This window comes from Lingula anatina, chromosome 5, assembly GCF_051362555.1.
Source record: "Lingula anatina isolate TDL-2025a chromosome 5, LinAna3.0, whole genome shotgun sequence".
In the NCBI taxonomy this organism is placed as follows: Eukaryota; Metazoa; Brachiopoda; class Lingulata; order Lingulida; family Lingulidae; genus Lingula; species Lingula anatina.
The window spans coordinates 6,360,954-6,384,266 of NC_141771.1; the positions used below are offsets into that span (position 1 = coordinate 6,360,954).

Genomic DNA, 23,313 nt, shown 5'->3' on the forward strand with positions numbered 1-23,313 from the left:
GGATATCTGCTGCCGTCTGTGTTTTTATTTATAAATAAACAATCACATCCCTGGCATAGGGGGTACATGTGCACATTGGAACATTGTGTCCGACATAAAGACTCTATCCAAACCTGTCATGCATAACGTTTACGTAACTGATTATAATATTACATGAATAAATTAAGGTTAATTGTGACGCGAACGTGACTTTGCTGCTAAATAACTCAATGAAAGGTAATTCGGTCTAATTTAAAGGCATCAACATATTAGAGGTTTGCAGTCACAGGTGCATGTACAAGTCATAAATCCTGTAGATTTGGATGCATGGGCAGCGAGCTTATATTTGAACGCTATTGAATACTGCTTTCTCGCTTTGTCTGTGGAGAAAAAGCCGATAGACAAAATTCTAAGAGAACAGACCTCCACCAAGGAAGAAAAAAATCTAAAACGTTAGGACACTCGGATCAGTTGACATTGTAATCACTTTTTTTCTCTCTCGAATTACTGTCTATCCTGAATATCTGACCAAAATTTGTGGGAACCTATTGAGATAGGTCGTTTGCTAACTTATGGGGGAGGGGGGGGGGGGCACCAACACCAATGAAAAAACAGCAGACCAAGGAAACAAGAAAAAAAGAACTTCGTTTCACAATATTTTTTTCTTTGATTCCTAGTATTAATGCACAAAAATTTCATTTTGAAACAAGAATTTATTGTAAATATTGTATTATATTTTTTATAATGTATTATGTAAAATATTTTTCAATCCACCATTCCTTGCCTTGAATAGTCGAAGCAATTGCAGATCTCTCACCAGAGAAGTTCTTAAAATGATACAAAATTATAATATTTTAAGTTCAAATTTCATATTTTAAATTGAAACTTGGGCACTATCAGATAGAACACTATTTTCCACAAGGCAAGTCACATGCACTTCGACAGTATTTACTAGTACTAGTGCATAATCAAAGTCATCTAGTCAAAAAAAGAATCCAGACTTCCCCATGTATTCCACACCAATCGTCAGTTTTAACTGTAACTTTTACTCTATCCACACTCCTTCAGAGTTTTTGTGAAGTGGTTTTACCTTTAAGGGAGCATTCAGATGTATGTACTGTTTACATGTTTTATTTTTGCAAACATCATCAGAAACAGTACATTTAGAAATAATTAAGACTGGCGTGTCAGTTATTCTGATGGATGTGTGTGTCACGGAAAAACAATAAGATAACAGCCATGACAAATCTTTCAAGCTCTTCACTGAAGTAAAGTCACCGCTAATCTTCCTGCTAGTATCATTTGAATCTGGCTTTCCTTTTTGTTGTCTTTGCACGCTGAGCCTTAACTGGAAAGTTAAAAAAACGGCAATGAAGAATATTTTCACTTATTGTAGCACTTGTAAAGCAATGAAATATCTAAAGAACAACACAATTGAAAATAATGCCATGCTAAAATAAGGCTATCACAAATCACTGTCAAGAATACGTCCATTCTAAAATGTTTCACTCTGGCTTGAGAATCACAAAGTATTTGAGTATTGTTTTGGCAATGCATCAAACATACTCAAACCAATAAATACTGTATTGATTTAAACAGAATAAATGCTTTATATGTCAGCCTACTCAGGTAAATTAAGTACGTTTAAGCCATATCCAGGCCAGCAAGTGAACAGAGACAACCTCATAACAACTGAAAGTCAGTCCAGTAATGGTCTTACTCATGTAAGATTGTGATCTGAAATTGCAATTTAAAACCAAAACAGTATCCGTTTAGTACCTGATTCCCTGTGTATTCTGCCTCCGTACAGGAGTGCCTGCTTGAACTCTGCGGCTGTCTGGGTTTTGTTACTGAGCGACTTCAGATCATGCTTTAACGACAACACTTCAAAGTTGGCACTGGAAGAAAAAATTAAGACAACACTTTAAGGACAACACTTCAAAGTTGGCATCGGAAGGAAAAAATTGACAACTAACTGTCTGTTAAATAAATACTGATTCTTTGTATTACTTTAACCAAATGGGATTTTACTGTGATACGAAAACTAAGATGTGGTGAGAGAACTGAATGCAAGCTCACTGCACAGTGATAAGTGTGGCTTGCTTAAAACAAAGTTCACTCATTGCTCCAGGTGTAGCCTGCTGAAAGCAAATCCACTGTTCTGGGTGTAGCCTGCTCAATATAACTAAGAATAGCCTGCTAAACACAAACTCATTGTGCAAGCTGATGCTTTGAAATGTACACTCACCGTGCTACATGAAAGTATTTTGTGCTAAGGGTAACAACTGACAATACTCATTGTGTTAGGTGAGACATTGTCTTGAGTCTGATATGGGTAACAGATATGTTTAATATTGCCAAACTTTTACCTGCTGAAATTGAGAGGGACGTAACCCTGCTCCTCAACTTCATCATCTTTTTCTTCCCCTGTAAAAATATTACAGCAAAAGTTCAATTTTCCCAATCTTTCCCTCATAGAACATTGTTAATGATAACTATGAAATTTTCAGACAGTTTTTTTATGCATCTCCTAAAGCATTGGTAAAATGTCTTTCATTTAAATAACCTTTGTCTTGATTTTTTTCCTCAATGTATATAAGTTACCTTGCCGATGTCTTTTTTTACCTGACAGTCGTTCTTTCTCCTCTACCTCTTGACCTTCTGTCATTCCGTCTTTCCTCCTTTTTATCACAGGTCCTTTTGACAAACTTTGTAGCAGGTTATCTGGAAGTCGCTTTTGGGACAAGGCATCCAGCTTCTGTTTCTGCAAATGATACAAATAAAAATAGTATAACTGTCAATCAGGATTCTCTGAAGTCACAGAGTTTAGTTTCTAAATATGGTAATTAACTTAAAAAGAAAATTATATAATGTGAACACCCATAAGGTGTTTCTGAATTTGAGAGTAATCAATGTGGCTGGTGAGGACCAGTAAAATATGTACTGTGTTAGGAAAATTTATTTTTATTGTTTGGCTGGTCTTTATTTTTGGCATCAAAACCTTGTCTACAATTCACAGAGCAGTCAATATGTGCATTCACTTTACACTTCACAAATTTATTTTTCAAGCATTGTATGTGTATTGATTCCGCTATTCATAAAGGATGCTCAATCTATCTGGCAGAACAACAGACTTTAGAACAGGAAGAAAACAGACCGGTTACAGACAACTCAATTACCTTCTGAAGCATATGCATTTCCTGTTGCTTTCTTCTCTTTTCTTTTAATTTCACCCTCTCTCCTTCCATCTGTTTCAAGGTATCCTTGACTTTGGTGAGAGCTGCAGTTCTCCCTGCGCTGAACGAGATGTCCTCAGGTTCCGCGTCTGAGTCACTCTCAACCAGTAAATCTTCATCTTCACTTCTTACTGAGAAAAGTCACATATCAGAAAAAAAGAGTTTATAAGCAAGTTATTTATAAGTTGTAAGTGCACCTCTGATCTGCTGAGTGCCTTGAAAAACACAGACACATTTGGTACATTTGGCCAATTTTTATAAAGTGTCAAAATAATTGCGCTCAGATTTGTAGCTATCTATGTATTAAATTCCATGTGTAGGTTAATAACGTAAAATGACATAAAGGTTAATAAATATCAGCAATATATGACAGGGGTCAAAACAGAATTTGGGCAGGACTGGCCAATACGGACCAGTGGACCTTAGAGGTACTGGTCCGTACCAAGAAGTACTGGTCCGTAAAATTTTACGTTAAAAATTAGTAGTTTCAAGCTACTAGATATAACGTAAATGCATACATGTTTAACATCCATTTTTATTTCTATATGATTATCTAAACACATTCATATTCTAGTCCGTTCCTTTAACTGTTTGTACACATCCTCCTCTGCTAGCTCATCATTATCATAATATATAAAAAATAAAATGGATATATAAAAAATTATTATGAAATAAATATAACTTCTACATATATCCATATTTTAATCTTAAAAATTAAATTTAATTTTAATTGCTAGGGTTGAACGCGAAACGAAAAAACTTCTCTCAAAATTTACTAGCCCGAACCAAAAAACACTAGCCCAATTTAAATAATTCATTTAAAAAGTTTAAGCAGATGCTGTAAAGAGTTGTGGTACCATACTGTACTTTCTTATAAACCTTATTATAGAAGTAGAGCAAGTGAATAACAAAGTCAATCAGGTTAATTTCCAGTTGATGGGGTGGTAAAATTAATTAAAAACATATTTAATTCTTTTAATATTGAAAAAATTATTTTTTTAAATTTGTAATACTGAATATAGTTACCCTTACTTTTCATATTTTTATTTATATTATATCTTTTTTTTCCATTTTTTATATGCAATCAAAATCTTTTTTTAATTCCTCTTCTTTTTATTGACAATGGCTCTTTTCTGACAATTTATTTCCAATTACATTGGTATATAATGCCACTTCTAATTTAAAATACATAGGTGCTGTAAGGGTAATTAAACAAACGTCTTACAATTTTTTTGGTAATAATTCTTTTGGTTATATATTTGTAAAAACAACTTTTCAAGGACTTTACCAGGACAAAGTGTGGAGGGGTAGCCATGGCATAAACTGAACTATCCCACATTGTCAAGAATAGTTCATAGGGTATTTATGTAACTGCCATGTATTTACTCATGGACATTAAAATTATAAATGAAAAATATGAACAAAAAAGGAAATAGAATACTCCACCCCTCAGTCTGCTAAGTGGTCCTAACCTAAATGTTCTATGAGATAACGCATACATTACACTTGCTTCGGAGACGTGTTGTTTTGACAAAGAACCTGTTGCTAGTACCAAAGAATTCCGGTCTGATCCAGTTTCTTGATTGACAGCAATTTGTAGTCATGACAACAAACTGGTCAAATAAAAAGATGCCGACACGCTGATCAGACAGACTGCTACTATAAATAACTACAGTGAAGTTATTTATAGCAACTAATCAATATTCAGTAGTTTGAGCTAGGTGTGAGTTTTTTCAACTGAGAGGCATATCATACTATCTAGAAACGTCAAATTAGAGGCAGGGACAAAGAATACTGGCGACTCATATTTTTGAAATCTTACTGAGTGTTAAAATAGGTTCAAAATTACAGCTAGTGCTTTATAAAATTTCATCTTTTTTACTAGCCCGGTGCCACTTTAGGTGGGCAATTGCCTCGGGCTAGTGCTTAACGTCGCAGACTGTGGGTTTGGCAACGATGTTTGGCACTTTTCAGCGGTCGCCAAAACGGACCAGTACCCCTGACAAGTAGTCGCCCGGGACGTTTCTAAGTCGCATTGGCGAGTGGGCGACCGTCTGTTTCGACCCCTGTATATGCAGTATGATGGGCATTTACGATAACAGATCAGCCCCCGATTGTACCTGTGTAACTTGTAAGCAACCCGTAAGTCGAAACAATATTAAACGTTTACCTTCTTCTTTCTCGCTTTCCAGATCACTTCTCTCTTCTTCAGCATCACTGTCTTCGTCGGAATCGAACTTTTTGTGTTTAGGCATTTTTGTTTGTGAATAATTGCACTTTTATTTATCCAAATCCTAGACACATGCTAAATAACGTGGTGTCGATATAATGTGTGATATCTTACATCGATATAACACAAATAGCTTTATCAAGACAATCCACGTCCGAGTACTCCAAAGTGTTGCGGAGTTGAAAGGTAGCACCCAGCAGTGCAGCACTGGTTGTCGGAAGCGGGTAAAAACTCGAGTGTCCTCTGGGGATTTATTTTGTATTATTAAATTGTTACATTCAGTTAAAGCAGTACAAGTAATTTATATGTAAAGGCAATTTATATGTATTAAAATATAAAAGCACGTAGCCTCCCATTTTGAAAACTATCATTTTTGTAGAAATAAATGATTGTCACATTTGTGTTCAGCATCAGAATTCACCTCAATAAAATTTTTGAGAGAAATTTTAAGATCTACCCTATCCTAGTTACAGCACTCTCATGGAAATCTTAGTGAATTAAGTCGGAGCTCCGATTAAAGGCTTATTTCTGAAACCGGGGCCTGGAATCATACCGCATGGGGATATACAGACTTGACATTTAATATGGAATATTTCAGTTTCGAAGGTATACCAAGGTAAAAATACGTTCTTTTTTAAAAAAAAATCCGATCTCAAATAAGATTTGTGAATGTAAAAGTGTGCAGTCAGGTGTGTCACTACCAATTAACTGACTTTCATGCCTGTTGCGCTGCTACATTATGTAATGTGCAGTGATTTAATTGGGTAGTGTTCCTTTGGGCTGATCAAAGCTTGGCTTAGGCAAAGCTTGGTTTTGTCAAAAAAGTATCCATATTTCGGCAACTACTGCATAGAAAAATTTGAAATTTTGCATGCAAGCGGTCAGTTTTGCAGTGCGTAAGATAAGTCAAATAGTGCATTACAAATTTGTTAATCTAAGGCAGAATGGCGCGAAAAAGACAGACATAACCAGACAGATCATAGCGCCAAACGGAACGGTCCCCACAGTTTTATAGAGTAATGCCCAGACTGATGTACCTACACAGAGGTCACCCCCAATGTATCACAATTTTACCTACAGGGTACAGGACCCACTGTCTTTCGGGATACGCTGCTGCAACTAAACAAAAAACACTTAGTCCGATCATAACGAGGGGTAAATTGCCACTAAAATGCGTTTTTTAAAGCCCTTAGCGAACACCAAACTGGTTTTAGCAGGTAAGAACACCAAATGACCTCCGAGGTACCCACTGTATACAGCAAAACATCGTCGTCTGTTTCTCTAATGAATTGGGGGCCATGAACGATTCTGGGTAGAACAATGAAACTGCGTGGCTTTCTTTATTGAGGTCAGATTTCACCTGTACCGCCCAATTAGTCAAAACAGAGTTTTCAGATATCCAGAAGAGGCCTACGACGAAGCATATGCCGGGTCTAAAGTGACAAGGGTGACTGACAGCGCCAGTATTTGGAGTAGATTCCACATTGGTGCCAAAACACCAATGGTAGTCATCGACGAAAACCTGAACCAGATCAAATAAAGGAATAATCTCGGAACCACTTGTCTATCATTTGATAGGGGGCACCTTAGGAACAATTCTAAGTTGCACGATGAGGTTGCAGGTTCACACAGAGCACTTTTAATAGCAGATAACTTACAGAACCAAGGGAATGAGCAGCTACCCTGGTCATCAAAATCGCCACATTTGAACCACATACACAATGTTTCGGTAGACCATTACTCACCAATCAACTGCCTACATGTCCTACAACAAAACTGGACCAGATTGGACAATTTTAGACCGTTGCCTGGAATGCTATTCCAGATTGAACTCTAAAAACCTACCCCCAAGAAATGCCTTGCCGCTTGAGAGCGCTGGCAACAGCCACGTAGAGGCCAGGCGTTACAACGACCATTACTGTGACTAGCAACTGACATAAGGGTCTTTTGTGGAGCGTATTACCCTTTTACAGACGATAATTTGTAAAATATGGAGATCCAAAATATCTCTTTTAATGGTTGTCGTATGACATAGACTAAGCAATGTGTTTTTGTTTGCTTCTCTGGCGAATTCCATTAATAAACTGATGTCACAATGACATCAAAGAGATAATTTAAAGTTATTAAAACACGATTTTAATCCTTATTTTCATTTATCAGTCAGAAAAATAGGAAAAAACTGATAAAAAATTATTTTGAAAAAAATATTCCGTATTAAATGTCAAGTCTGTACATGTACAAGTAACTACAACTCATCACATAACATATTGCCCTTCCATATAGAAAGGGCGACAAAAATTTCTTACTTTAAAATTCGATAAGGCGGCATGCTAGCTTTAAATTATTTGAATGCATGTATCATTTCCAAAACAACGCTCTAATAAATATGCATAAAATAAGATAGGCCCTATGTATTAGGGACAAATATTGTGTTGACAATCAATTTTGCTCAAAGCCATTACGAACTAGAAAAACACTTTTATTAAGGAATTTTGATTATTGATTTATTTATAAAAACTTGTTCTGATGTCACTAAAAAGTGTTTTTGTACTATGACTTATTACGTTATATTTGGTTACCGTTCACAACATACATGTATATGTTGAGTCTACTATGAAAAAAAAAAAAAAAAAAGAAAGTAAAAGTACAATAGAAGTTAGAAATCATGTAGGATGGAGATTCTTATTTAAAACCAAATTTGAGATTTATGTGAAGACATATACAGATGATACATCATTAATATTTTGTACATTTGCCTGAGGTTTATTACTTAAAAATAATTATTAGTCACCATTAGGTAATTCGCGCGTTACAATTAATCCACTATATCGGCAAGAACAATTTATTTATTTATTTATTTATTTACAAACCCCGTGGACAACAAAAGACAAGCACATTGTAACGGTACGTTATTGAATCAACGTCATGACGTAAGTAGCGTTAAACGTCACAGATAAAACTGTCCAATCAGCAAAGACCGCACTACAACGTAGCAATTCGGTCGATTAGACACGACAGTCGCATAGATTGAAACTTATTTCTGATAATTGTTTTTCGTACAATCATTATTTTCATTTGAAGAAAGGACAATGCCAAGACGCTCGCGCAATGCAAATGTAAGCATTTGTTAAATGCATTTTTATCCGGGTATCTAAAAATAGTTGATCAAATTACGATGCTATTTTTATGAGTTTGGGGTACACTTCTTGCATTTGCAAGAAATGATTTAAGATAAGCTAAATGAAGTGTTGAAAATTGATGTCATTAAAAAAAGCAATACAATAAATGAGGATGCATCGACTTATCAGTACGGGATTCCCCTAAATATTTTTTTTCTAAATACAGGGTCGTGTACCTCCCTGGAGGGACATGAATCGGTCTGTGTTAAGTCGGTGGTGGGCGTGGCTCAATGCCATCCATGTGACCTGGCTGCTCTGTAGAGGTGAAGACAGCGTCCAGGTGGAAGACCAGAGAGGTATGGAATTTTTTTTAATAGATATCGTGGCAAACAATACCATTATCTTGCTAACAATGATCTACATGTATTTCTGTATTCGAGCAATCAAGGTGAAAATTAATGTTACATCAACCGTTACATGCACAGAGTAGGGGTTGCAATATGTTTTATTACGCCAGGTGAAATCTTCAGCCAATCTTAACGTCCGTTATACATTGATCTCATCGTTATACATTGATTTCATTGAAATTCCCAGGAAATGCTGAGGAAAGCAGGGAAATTGATTCGTCCAATGCAGAGACGATCGCCACAGTGCCAAATGGTGTGGATTGTATTGTGCGTGCAGCCACCAACAATCAAAACAATGGTATGGAAGCATTTGTAAATGTTTGTTTGTTGGACTTATGTACAGACTTTACATTTAATATGGAATATTTCCGTTTCGAAGGTATGCCTAGGTAAAAATGCATTCTTTTTTCAAAAAAACCTCTGATCTCATATAAGATATGTGAATGGAGAAGTGTGTAGTCAGGTGTGTCGCTTCCAATTAACTGAATACCAGGTTTGTTGCGCTGCTGCATTATGTAATATGCAGTGATTTAATCGGGTAGTGCTCATTTGGGCAGGCAAAAGCTTGGCTTTGCAAAGCATGGTTCTGTCAAAAAAGTATCCATATGTCGGCAACTACTGCATAGAAGAATTTGAAATTTTGCATGCAAGTGGTCGGTTTTGCAAGGTGTAAAATGAGCTATGCAGTGCTCTGCAAATGTGTTAATCTGTGGCAGAATGGCGCCAAAAAGTCAGACATTGCCAGACAGATAATTGCGCTAAACGAAACGGTCCGCACAGTTTTATAGAGTAATGCGCAGACTGATGTACCTACACAGAGGCCACACCCAATGTATTGAAATCTTACCACCAGGGCACAGGACCCACTGTCTTTCGGGATATGCTGTTGCAACTAAACAAAAACCACCCAGTCCGTTCAGAATGAGGGGTAAATTGCCACCAAAACGCATTTTTCAAGGCCCTTAGCGAACACCAAGCTGGTTATAGCTGGTTAGAATACCAGACGACCTCAGGGGAACCCACTGTAAACAGCAAAACATCGTTGTATGTTTCTCTAATGAATTGGGGACCTTGACCGTTTCTGAGTTGAACACTGAAACCTCGTGGCTTTCTTTATTCACCGTTCCGAGATGAGTGATTGACAGCATTGTTTTAACCAATAGAACCGTATAATTAATGTCACGTGATACGCATGTGTAAACAGCCGCCATCTTACCGGACAAACAATCATCTGTCCGGTGTATCAGATTACGCTGAAGATTTTTGCATTTTTTGTCACTTAAGAATACGTTTCTCCGACAAAGTCATGCCAGTAAAACACTGTTGTTATGGGTGTTGCAAATCTGATTCTCGTTATCCGGAACGAATGGAAGGGGTGTATTTCATTGCTTTTCCGAAGCCAAAAACACAGCTGGAGAAGTGTCTAACCTGGATTCGTGCATGCAGCCGTCACACAACTCAGCGTTAAGAATGTTACAAAAGACACTTATATATGTTCAAAGGTGAGTTAAAGCTCTTATTTATGCAGTGCAGACATTTACTTATTCAGTTTATTGCAAAAACAATTTATTTACAGTAAACGGTATACAAAACGTGAAGATGGCGCCGAATATTAATATGGCGACAGACTTTGTAAGTTTGTAATGCAGGACAGGGAATGTAACAGCCACGCATCGTAAAATTGTGTATTTTCCCTGGTTACTGGGGCTTTTTCTGGTTAAACCACCGGTGTTATGAAGATATGTTTGATGTTTATGCCTTTAAACTATAAACCTTTATTATAGAAACTATACATTTTTTCATTCATGACATGTAGCATTTCAAAAGTGCCAGTGGCCCAACATCAGATTATCCTGATCCTGTTCCCTTTGACAGCAGTGTCTTCAGAAAAGCAAGGAAAAGACTATAGCAGACGGTTGAAAGGTAATATTATTATACTACACATCAAAACATCTGAGAACATGTAAATTAGGCATAATTTTCAATTACTCATTTCTTGGAAAAAAAATGATTGAGAAATATGTACACAACAGAATGTGCTTTGTTCAAACTAATACCCCCGTCACACTTATTTGCAATCAGCAGGAAACAAGCAGAACCAACCGGAATGAATGAAATTTAAAATTCGTACACCATTCGGGAGGGAATTTCAAATTCTTACAGCTTTGTGAGAATGTCGCTTGAATACTCGGAATGAACATCAAATGATTCTTGCACATTCCAGATAAAGGACCCGTCACACTAGAGACGGAATGAGCAAGAATGCTGTTGGAAATACAATCCTTTGTACATTCCTGGATATTAGAATAGCTGACCCTAATGTTTTGCTCATGCTCAAAACTTTTGAAATACATTCAGTGGGAAATTTATTTGGTTCTGGTGTACAAGTGATCACAAAATTTATGGATAATGTTCCATGACGTAAAGAAAGTTTTAAAAAATTGGACTTGTGGCCTCAATTCAATTATTTCATTCAACTGTGAAGCATATTCTTGATTTAATGTCCCCATTATGCCTATTTCAGCTTTATACATAACAAAAATTTCATAGATTATAATTTTTTTTCGTTCAAATAATTTTTTGTTCTTGCAGTGATGAGAATAATTCGCATGCATCGGACTCAACTGTTGAAACAGAAACTGGTACAGGCACTCAGACAGAAGAACAGTGTAAGTTTATTTCAAGTTTAAAGTATTAGACAAAAATGGTTTTGCAAAGTCTTTGGAAAATCTGGATAGTTTTTATAGAAGTTCCGTCATGTAAGCTTGATCTGGCATAATCCTCTGAATTGTGTAAATACAATAAATTCACAGAAGTCGCATCCTGTTATCATGAGCTGTCCTTGAATTTGAGCGTAATAGCCATGGGTTGTTTTTAATCTTATTTCCCCATTATTGTTTTCAAGACAAAAATTGGCAATGTCTTCACATGCTGCCGTGCTGCATGCTGCTGTGAAGGATCATTTGATTTCTGCAATTCCAGTTTGTCCATTGTCACACAACTTTCTATCTGGAGTTGCCCCAATTCCGTGGACTGAATCCTCTGTCCTTTTGATGTTTCTTGTCTGAAATAAATCAGTCATAATTAAAAACTAAATGTATATTTAAATAAGAAATCATGTCAGCATATACATTTATTATAATTGTAAATATATACATTTTTTTTTATTGCAGGGGTTTCTCCAATGGACATGTTAGCTATATCTACAGATTAACACGTATTGCGTGGTGAATTAGACTTGAAAAATAACAAAATCAAGCAATTGGAGTCAATGATCATGAAATTGAAAGACGAAAAAAAAAGCAGCTGAAGGAAAAAATTGAGGATCAAATGAAATTTGGAATAAACAGCATTTTAGACAAAGAACCGAAGTTAAATATTACACAGGAATTACGGTTGCGGTTTAAAAGCGGTTTAAAAGTTTGTTCAAATTTTTGATACCAGACAACTATATACTACAGCATGAAAAAGGTCGGAATGATATTAAAATTTTGACACAAGAGGACTGCTTATTTTCAGTGTTGATACAGTTACGTCACAATTTTGGTTTCAAGGATATTGCCATTAGATTTGGTTTAACTGTTCAGTCCGCTGGACGTATTTTTAATACATGGATAGCCCACGTGCATCATAAGTTAGGACAACTGTCAATATGTTGCTTTATAACTTTATTTCAAGTTACTTTTGTCACTGATAAAAGCTCAAATGAAGATGATTGATTATTAAAAAATAAATTATAATTGTAGAAATAACTTTTAATTGTACTTACTTAAATGAAAATGTGTATATATAGAAGCGAAAAATGCTTTTATTGTATACAGTGATTTTTTTACCCCAATTTTGCCACTTTTCTGCCAAAAGCTTAAGCTGATAAGAACTTGTTGTCGAAATGTTATGTGATATCAAGCAGATTTTTACCTGATAAGATAGATATGAGCCAAGTTGCACTTTTCTTAATGGTATATCTACATCCACTGAAGCAATATAGGCCAATGGGTTCCCTTTCAGGTTTTTGAGGATGTTGATGTCTTGGTGGTTTATCTTTGGTAATCTGAAGTTCAACAGAATTTTCATATAACTTGAACACCCAGGTTTTGAAATAATACTATTAAATCATCTAGTGTTATTTGAGTGTTACACAATGTAACACTACACTCGGGTCCAAAACAGAAACTATCCGATGTCAGTACTGTACATAAAAATATTATCTCTGTAGAATTTTATTGCTGAAAAGTATATAATAAAACCACAGAATGGGCTTTTAAGCATATGAGTAATTTGTTATGATTTATCTAGGGAAAAGCAAAATAAAAGCATTCAGCACATAGTTGAAAACGGACAATTCTGGTTTCATGAAAATAAGAAATGTCTATATTTTTAAAAAAATTTAGTCAAAACATACTGGGAATAGGGATAAAAAATGCAAGTAAACAGTCTACTAAAATAGCTCACTGAGATAGCAACCATTTGATTTTCTAGAGGTGGTTTGGAATTCTTGTCTGGTGAAGAAATTTTAAATTATTTTCTTGATGCAGTGAGACTAATATTTTTTCTTCAAATTTAAAATTTCATATGGTAAGAATTATTTTTACAAACTGTCAAAATCATCCTTACTCGAATCTATACCTCCCCCCCCCCAAAAAAAAAAAAAAAAAAAAAAAAAAAAAAAAACAAGAGAACACTCAATACGTTTTCAAGGGTGGTTTTCTAATTATTGTGTGTAAGACAACACAGAAATCTAATAATGTACTTGTAATAAACACCATTTGACCAAAAATATATTTATCACATTCTGAGTGACTCAATATCGTGTACAGAATTTTCACTGCACAAATGTAAACATGTCCACTGTGGTACTACAGTAGGCTAGATATAAATGATAGATCAAATGAAAGGCGTGAACGGCGTACGCAACAATTGTACCTCTAAAAGAATCTAATTGTAAGAAAAAAGTAGAAAATGTAAAAACTTACCCGGCTTTACAAGAACAAAATGAATCGGACAACATTTTATCGCCGATTTCGATTTGGAGTTTGTGCGGTTATTCAGTTTTCCTCATCGAGCGCCAACATTGTGCGTCACCATAAATTGTTCCGTTTCCCTCAGAAATCTTCACATTGTGAATATAACCTTGCGTAAAATAGTTCAGTCCTTTTTGAAGAGCCTTTTTTGACACAGATTCACTATTCGGAAGGAAATTAACTGCGATATTTTCTGGTATGTTCTCTAAGGAATCTGACACGATGTTTGTCTGCTCGGTGGCCATTTTGACTATTGCTTGTTACACCTAGCAACAGTATCTAAGGGGGCGGAGCTTATCCGCTCATCTCGGAACGGTGAATTGAGGTCAGATTTCACCTGTACCGCTCAACTAGTCAAAACAGAGTTTACAGACATCCAGAAGAGGCCAGCAACGAAGCGTGTGCCGCGTGTAATGTGACTAAGGTCATTAACAGCGTCAGTAATTGGAGTGGATACCACATTAGTTCCAAAACACCATCCACGAAAACCTGAACCAGATCAAATAAAGGAATAATCTGGGAACCATTTCACTATCATTTGATAGGGGGCACCTTAGGAACAATTTTAGGTTGCAGGGTGAAATTTCCGGTACACACAGAGCACGTTTAATAGAAGATTATTTACAGAACCAAGGGAATGAGCAGCTACCTTGGTAATCATAATCGCCATATTTGAACCACATAGACAATATGTGGGTAGGCCATTACTCGCCTGGAATTCTGTTATGCCTGTTATTCCAGATTGAACTCTAAAAACCTAACCCAAGGAATGCCTTGCCACTTGAGAGCGCTGGTAGCAGACAGAAGAGGCCAAGCGTAACAGCGACCGTTACTGTGACTAGACACTGGCATGGGGGTTCTTTGTGAGGCGTGTAACTCTTTTACAGAAAACAATTTGGAAAATATGGAGATCCAAAATATCTCTTTTAATTGTTGTCGTATAACGTAGAAAAGGCAATGTGTTTTTGTTTGCTTCTCTGGCGAATTCCATTAACGAACTGATGTCACAATGACATCAAAGAGATAATTAAAAGTTATTAAAACACGATTTTAATCCTTATTTTCATTTATCAGTCAGCAAAATAGGAAAAAACTGATGAAAAATGATTTGGAAAAAATATTCCATACTAAATGTCAAGTCTGTATATTGTATTTTTATAGTATATTCAAATAAATCAATTGTGATTTGTCGGTGTTAATAACTCTCAAGTTTGAGCATAACCACTATTGAATTAACACATCTGTACCAAGTACAGACATTTACGAAAGTGCTTCAAAAATAAATAAATAAATAAATAAATAAATAAATAAATAAATAAAAATAATAAAATAAAGTTAACAGTTTTATTTTACATCACTTTTAGCATCATACAATGTCGAGCCTGCAGCAAGGGTGTCGCGTTGGAAAAGATTCAGAAAGGGGGTGACTCGGATTTCTCGCTGAAGAGAAGACGGTCCAAGTACAGAGAGGTTACAGCTTCAGCACCACCGACACCTACATTGGCACCAGTATTGACACCACTGCCACGGGAAGGTATTGCAGTTTTAAAATCGTAAAATCTTAGCGCTATGCTCAGCTCGTACCATGAGTGACGTGAAGATTTTTAGCGCGTGATTTTTTATTAACATGTTAATTTTGTGGAGATGATATGTGCCTCATCGTACAAAAAAATCCTCTTTTTGTCGCCCATACATCAAACAGCATGAGGTTTGCCAGTAAACTAAAAACAGGCGCCGACTTTACGTCTACTGTATCACACATACTGTATTATCATTTTCCTAATATTTTAACCTATTATAATGATTTTGTTCTATAGATATTTTTGTAGAATCTCAGGTGGTAACGTTCACAGACATAGTACAGTTTACACTGGAAGAAGAAGAAGACGGGACACATATAGAGGATCTAGAGGAGGAGATTTGTGGTACTGGGTTTAGTTTTCTCCAATTCTAAAAACGGTCTTTCATGTAATAGGTGTGATAAATTCGGTTATGAATACTAGCGAATAGCAAATGTATGTTTTTTTAAATCACCATAAAATATTGAGCATTTAGTTTAAAAAAATTATGCAGTATATCAATGTAAAATTATGAACAAATACGCTATAATAAAATATTATATTGTTTTTACAATTCTTAATGAGATCCATTTGGAAGACCTGGCCAATACATGTAACAGCCCCGAGCGCGTCCTCAGATTCTCACGTCCATCTGCACTCACGTGTGGAGTGGGTCTGTAAATCTGCCGCGCTAAACTGACTTACACATTATCTGCACGAAGACTTTGACTCAGTGTAAATACATTGTACATAGACAGGTGTTGCAGATATCATAAATACTGTTTGGATTACAGCATACATGATGCTTTATACACCACCAAGTCAATTATATCTGAATTTTTTACCAGGCATGTCTTTTATCGAAGACATAAAGAAATTGAGAACTGTAACTAGTTTTTAGATGTATTGAGGCAGCATTTATCGTTGGCCTCAGTGCGACTGGTGTTGCGTTGATGTTACATTCGCTACATGTATATCGCAAAGAGCGATAGCTGCCGTTCTCTGTGTATAATAGTATTAAAATGCTTGTATATATAAACGTTTTTGTAGAAAACAACAAATTTAAAATGTTATATACTTCCGTGTTTGTTTGTATAGATAACTTATTTTCTCGCAGACAGCCAGTGGCTCTAGAGGCTGTATAAAGAACAAAATGATTTTTTGCTCAATATTTACGAGTGTAAACTATTAGAAAAACGTTTTGAAATATCGTAATATGTATATCGATTGGTCACAGGTCAGACTTTACGAAAGGCGTCAGACCGTCAGACATGCCTGGCAAATTTCGTCTCGGTCCGATAAAAAATCCTGTATCGTCGGACCTTATGTCCGGCCAGGGCCGTAGCCTGAGCAAAATGCCAGGGGGGGCAGTAAGCGGACACGAGGGGGCGAAGCTACCGAGGGGGGAGGGTGTGGTGTGTAAAATTCCAAATTCCAGGGGGGGCAGCTGAGGTTGGGGGATTCCTGGATGATGTAATGTACAGTCTCGTTTTCGTTTTCGTAATACCCCTACATGACAAAATGGCCTCAACACATGTGCTTGTGCTATTTGCGTTTTTACAGACTTGATCCTCTGTTTCTTCATTATCAGTCGTACACAGTACTCATGGATAAGCCTTTTGTTTAGAAAATGACGTTGTTGAACTGTAAACACTTCGTTGGTGCAAGGCGTGGCAAAAATGAAAACGAAGTGAGGAAGAGAAAAGGAAGTTTACTAAAATTGGAAAGAAGGTAGGCCCTGGCGGACTTATGATCTGTAGGAGAGGAAAATAGCGTGCGCCGAGTGTCAGGAGTACTAAAGTTATCATTTTGATCAATAGCAACATAAATGTTACAGCTTTATTACGGGTTCTTAAATTATGGAACATATGTACGTATCTGCATGTACCGTTCACGACCACGAGTTGGAGAAAGTGCACATAAACTTGATGAAAGCTCACAGTGTGAGTTTCTTTTTTATAAAAAAAGAAATAAAATGAAGAAGGAACTTAGACTCGGGTCGGACAGTACCTGTCAAAGCTTCAATTGGATGAAAGAGACCGCCTTACTGTGCTGTTTCAAAATGCATATGTTATTGCCAAAAACAACGTGTGAAATGGTTATCTGATTAACAGACGTTTTTATGGACATACATTTGATATTACTAGCTATACACATTCTTCATACTTGTATTGTTTTTAGTCCTTGTGTCATTCCACAACGTCTTTTTTGATTAAATAAAAAAACAACTTGTTATGCAAGTAATTTTTTGTCTATTTTTTTTTCTTTCTTATTTTACTTTTTTTTACAAATAAATATATATCAAAAATTTAACGTTTGATTTAATGTCAATGATTTAAAACGTTAGAAAATACACATGAAAACATGAATAATGGTTCATATTTCTAATATTTTACTTCGGTCTGACAGATTTTGTTTCGGTCTGACAGAATTTTCAAGCTTGTCAGACCAAATGTCTGACAGATTTTTGGCCTTTCGTAAAGTCTGACAGGTTGATAATAATTTTAAAACTTCTCAGCAGCTGAGACAAAGAGTTAATTTCACGCTCCTATATATCAATCAAAACACATTTAAAACTGCATTGTGAACCGGTGGTAATTTTTAAAATTTTATTAAGGTCATGCCAACGCGATTTACGACAAGACAAACTGATATCATTATTCCACATATAAGTGCTTGCTGGTTAAAAAAGGGACATGTGATACTTCAAAATCGGAATTTCACGTTAAATAAATCTCTGAGCGCCTCTTTAACCCTTTTAAATTATTTTTCAAAAATAAAGCTTGTATTTAACCCATGGGCCCCTTTTCCTAATTTTAATCTTAACCTCTTTTCGAGTCCAAACCGAGTCGACAGTCTCTATGTTACCGTCCTTGTCACCAAGTTAACCACTTAATATTAGAAGCTAACAGTAACAGTTGTCTCTAAGTATTGGCTTCCATATCATGCAGGTAGGCATTTGTGGTATGGGGATTTGTCCATACATGATTTATATCAGAGCGGTGAGCTCTATATATCCCAGTTTATAATTGCAACTAAGAAGAAGGCATCAACAATCAGTAGGTAAGCATATACTGCCGTTATATTGTTGTCTCCTAGAGAGCATTCACATCGAGAAGAGCCGAGGCCTAGCAATGCCGAGACCTAAATATGGCGGACCTACATGAAAGGAAAACCGCGTAATCCTGTAAGTGTCTCTCCGCCTCTCACAGACCTCGGCTCTTCTCGATGTTAATGCCCTCCTACTGAACCTCACTTCTAGTGTCCGCAGCCAGTTGAGAGGGGGAGACTCGGGTGGAGGGGGTGGGGGGTGGGCCGGGGAATCCCCACTCTGAATCAAAATATGATCTCTAGAGGCCCTAAGTCATGTCTCAATTTAGGCCAAGTCAACTGGGTAAAAGTCAAGGTTAACGTGTTTTTAAGGCAAAACATGATGTCCCTTTGAAATTACTGACTACAGGCCTCACAAAAATAGTCTATACCTGTACCCTAGAAGTACAGGACTCGAGGACATTGAATTTTACTAAGATGACATACATATATCAGTATTATACATGTGCATATATACAATAAATGCACAACATTAGCAGAAGAGTAAAACGCCTATCTAAATAAGTTGGAAATATTGCCCTAGCTTGGTGATGGAACTTAATAATCCTATTTTACGGAGATGTTTTAAAATATGTTTGATGTAGGTTTGTAAGTTGTAGATCGCAACCCATATAAAACTAAAACTATCAATATAAAGACATATGCGATGTATCTTTTAAACTTCGCCTTATCTGATATGCATGTATAACTTCCTTCAAAGAGAGATAATCAAGTTGGGTATCTATCAGGTTTTGACTTTTTCCAGGTAAACAAAATGAATGATTTAAATGTGTTTCAATATGATTACGCGTGCGATTGACGTGAATAAGAAATATATATACCACTATCATTCATCTCTCTCATAACAGAGGGCAACAATCTATGGAGGTTAATTATTCTAATGGCAAGCACAGATTCCAGAATAATAGCAATAACCGCCGTTTTGATGGTAAAATAGAAATTATTATAATTCTCTGAGTCTCAGTTGTACACAATGCATTTAGTGTAAAATATATGGATCTTATACGAAGATGTGTTATCTCTTTAACATAGGAGTCTCCTGGAGCTGCTTCCAAAATGTGACCCTGCTACTGCCAATTTCTTTTCAGGTCAGCAATAATCTTGTAACCCTGAATGATGGGTCTGAAAACCATACGATATTGCGTGATACTGGCAATGTTGGGTGGATGTGTCCTGCTGATGAGACTGAGCTATTTGTTATCACTGGTGAACTCGTGAGTGCCTTTTTAATCAAGTTATGTAGTACTCAGCGAGCAGCAATAATACAAATTTGATGGTTATTGCAACAAGAAAATAGCCCCCAACCCTAGACATTTTTTAAAATTACTCCTATCTATTTACAAAAATAAGAATTGCATTAAAGTGACATAAATAACTATCATCAGTTGTATTTGTGTAACACCATATGTCCTACTAGAGTTCCAGCGTTTCTCTAACAGCAATGTCGGAACATAATCAAACAGTAATCCCCATACATATTGCCCTCTCATATATTCGTGCCGGCGGAGCTGGAGACGTGACCATTCCTTGTTAAGACAGGACTATTCATTGCTGACAGACTTGGTTCGTGAATGTCAATTTGGCGCCTAAATCCGACATCGTATTATTTTTAGTTGTTTTACTCAGTGTTTAACAAATGAATAATTTCGAGCCAAAATAGATTAATTTAAAAAATCATATAAAAGTTCCTATCATCTGCACTTGCAAAAATGCTTATCTTGTTTCAGGCGCAATGTTCCACCTCATAGGGCATCGGGACTGGCCGTAAACCCGGTTCTGGGGATTCAGAGGTTTCCTGAAGGTTTTGGGAAAAGGCAAAACGAAGAAAAAGAAAAAGCTTTGAATCAGCGTACAACAAAGACAACTACCATGGCATTTACTAAGTTAACCAGTAGCACTGACATGACAACCACGACGCCTGCAACCATGGAAACCAGAAAACAAGCCATGACAACCAGGACTGTATCTTACAACCAGTCGCCTGTTGTTCATGCCGATCTGAAACGAAAACTGACCACGCCAGGAACTAACCAGATTTATGACCGCCCGTGCACTGGAAATAAAGTATATAAAGGACCCTGCACCTGTGTCAGATTCCCCGACCATGACTTGCCTGGTTCAGTGTTGTACAGTCTGGCAGGATCTGGTAATACGTGGACGCGGTTTTTGTTGGAACAGGCATCAGGTGAGACAATCTGAACTGTGCTTTTAATTCAATACATTCAAATAGTAAAGACCCGTTATTAATTTATTTATTTGTGCTGAATAATGGTCACCAGCATTGTTTTCAAATAAACTGCATCACTGAAATCAAGAATTTACTTTTCGTTATATATCCCATTTCACCTTGGAGGATATTTCACTGGAAGCATGAACTACGACCCTGATCTTAAAAAAGGAGGTTTTCGAGGTGAATATAGACAAGACAGCAAGGTATTTGCCATTAAAACCCACTCAGGTGTAAATGAAACGCTTAAGAAATGCCAGAAAGCCAGAGATACGCCCATAGCAAGAGCTGTTGTCCTCATACGGGATACATTCAACGCCTCCATGAGCGAGTTGATGAGGAGGATAACGCACGGCTCACACACTGACACGGGAAGTGAACTCTCGATAACAGGCAAGTTTCTAGAACTTTTCTGCTTTAGGAATGTTATGAACTCACGATAGGTACACTGTATCTGTAATATTAGTAGATTTGGATAATTTCCATGGTCTCTCTCTCTCTCTCTCTCTCTCTCTCTCTCTCAACAAATATTTCATAATAACGCATTCCGGTACTTTATGAAACATGAGTGTTTGAACATAAAACTGGACTGCTTTTGAAATTGGTGTGCAATCACTCATGTATTTTTTGCGTTTTATCTTCAACAGCCGTTAAAATGATGATGGTCAATGCGGAGAGCCAATGTGTAGGCCTACAAGTTTTATGTGCTCTTTTTAATTTTACATGTAGCTGTTAAGCTAAAAAGGGTTCAAGACGTTGGGGAAAAAACGCACATTGGAATGGATTGAAACCAAGACATAATTTATACCACGAGAGTGATGTCGGTGCAGAAAGAAAAAATTGTTTAGATGATTCTTTCATGTTATATTTAGTTGTTAGACTATATCTCCGAGGGTTTCGAGATGCTGGGAGCAAGCGTACATTGGAATGGATTAGTCAATCTAAACTACCAATATTTGTGCTACGGTGAGCGGTAGATATACAATACTAGAACTTTCACCACGAGAATCATCATCAAAGCTGAAAAAATTACGTACAATTTTTAATATTACTTTTAATCTTATCTTTAAATAAATTGGAAAATTTATGGATGTTCTGATCATTAACATTGTTATTCTAAGCATGTTTTGTTTAAGTTTCTGAAAAAAAGAGAGTATAAAAAGATATGCTAAAATAATCTAAAATGGTATGCCACAGAATAAATATGGCAACAATAAAGTGTACAACATAAACATATGACTCATACTTTTACGGATTTGCAAATAAGAAATTTATTCTTGAAATGATGTTAATTATCTTCATTTAATAGCTTAACTCTTATTATCTTATTATTTCAGTTATGACGCACTTACAAACAACCTAGTCGAGGCTTTAAGGTCGGTAATGGCCTTTTTACAAATGCCTGTGATCGAAGGACGATTAGAATGCATCAAAAGGCACTCTGAGGGAAAGTTTCATCGAGGTAATAGAACGACGCCACGTTCATCCATTGTTAAAATGATTAGAAGCGTGTCGGAGCCTGCCGATAAACTTGTCGAAGACACTTTGAAGCTAAGATACAAATCTTTTCCTAATCTAACCTGTGGATATCTACACAATAGTCATAGCACGGTCAAAGGAAGTGCATGTAACTTTTAACATTGATTTCGTTTATGGTATCATTCTGCATTGTATACCACCTTTGACCGTGCTGCAATTGAAATTTTGAACAGTGACTTTTGTTTTAGGTCAACTAACTGAAATCCAATATACAGCATACCTGTTGGAATATTCATTTGTTGCACGAGTGTATCTATATGTAGATAGCAACTTTGTTGTTGCCATTCTCTTCACCACCGTAGACAGGGGAAGAGCAGCCGTTTCAGCTAAAGATTTACACATAGTAAAGATCCACACATTTTTTTTTGTTAAAAAAAAAAAAGAAAAAAACTCTGGTGTGTGGCGTTTTATAATAAAACCCTTAAAGGTGTATAATCATTGTCCATCTTGAAAACTACATGTAAGTCATTTATTATTTGAAACAGCCAGTATGGGTCGTACTGCAACTGCTATGCAAACATACCCCAGTAATAGACTCGCGTGACAAGGTTATTTTTTAGTTGCACCCCAGCTTATGCATGCTCACTCCGCAGGGTGTCGCCTATGGAGGTCGGGCAGCACAGCACAGGGGCGAAGGTTACAGGTACCGGTACTTCCAAACTTTTTTTCCTAAATGTGATTATTTGCCACTCTATTCACTAATTTGATATTTACGGCGATGGTAAATAAACATTGTGTTTGTGGCAATAAATCTTTGGCTCGTCTCGGACAACAAATGACAAGTTAATAGTGACCTCACACTATTGAATCTACGTCACACTTAAGTCATGACGCAATTAACGTAAAGTGTCACAGACAGAACTTTCTAATCAACAAAAACCTCAT

General features: G+C 36.4%; 2 protein-coding genes and 2 long non-coding RNA genes across 4 annotated transcripts; 3 read left to right on the forward strand and 1 right to left on the reverse strand.

The window, feature by feature from the left end:
• Positions 1–672: 672 nt before the first annotated feature.
• Positions 673–5,574, reverse strand: LOC106181355 (uncharacterized). The gene is made up of 6 exons (XM_013565715.2): positions 5,386–5,574; positions 3,159–3,346; positions 2,605–2,743; positions 2,349–2,406; positions 1,759–1,877; positions 673–1,327 (listed from the first exon to the last, which is right to left on the reverse strand). Exons 1-6 carry the CDS (start codon positions 5,468–5,470, stop codon positions 1,278–1,280), a joined length of 639 nt encoding a protein of 212 aa, XP_013421169.2. The 5' UTR covers positions 5,471–5,574; the 3' UTR covers positions 673–1,277.
• Positions 5,575–8,787: 3,213 nt separating this feature from the next.
• Positions 8,788–9,937, forward strand: LOC147761546 (uncharacterized). The gene is made up of 3 exons (XR_015334514.1): positions 8,788–8,920; positions 9,159–9,269; positions 9,930–9,937. It is a non-coding gene; the product is annotated as an uncharacterized LOC147761546 (long non-coding RNA).
• A 146-nt stretch (positions 9,938–10,083) lies between these two features.
• On the forward strand, positions 10,084–12,473 carry LOC147761547 (uncharacterized). Its single transcript, XR_015334752.1, has 4 exons — positions 10,084–10,473; positions 10,788–10,894; positions 11,564–11,640; positions 12,145–12,473. It is a non-coding gene; the product is annotated as an uncharacterized LOC147761547 (long non-coding RNA).
• A 6,012-nt stretch (positions 12,474–18,485) lies between these two features.
• LOC106181357 (sialate:O-sulfotransferase 1) lies at positions 18,486–23,212 on the forward strand. The gene is made up of 6 exons (XM_013565719.2): positions 18,486–18,614; positions 19,751–19,876; positions 20,390–20,847; positions 21,016–21,282; positions 21,762–21,855; positions 22,227–23,212. Exons 2-6 carry the CDS (start codon positions 19,776–19,778, stop codon positions 22,525–22,527), a joined length of 1,221 nt encoding a protein of 406 aa, XP_013421173.2. The 5' UTR covers positions 18,486–18,614; positions 19,751–19,775; the 3' UTR covers positions 22,528–23,212.
• The last annotated feature ends 101 nt before the right edge of the window (positions 23,213–23,313 follow it).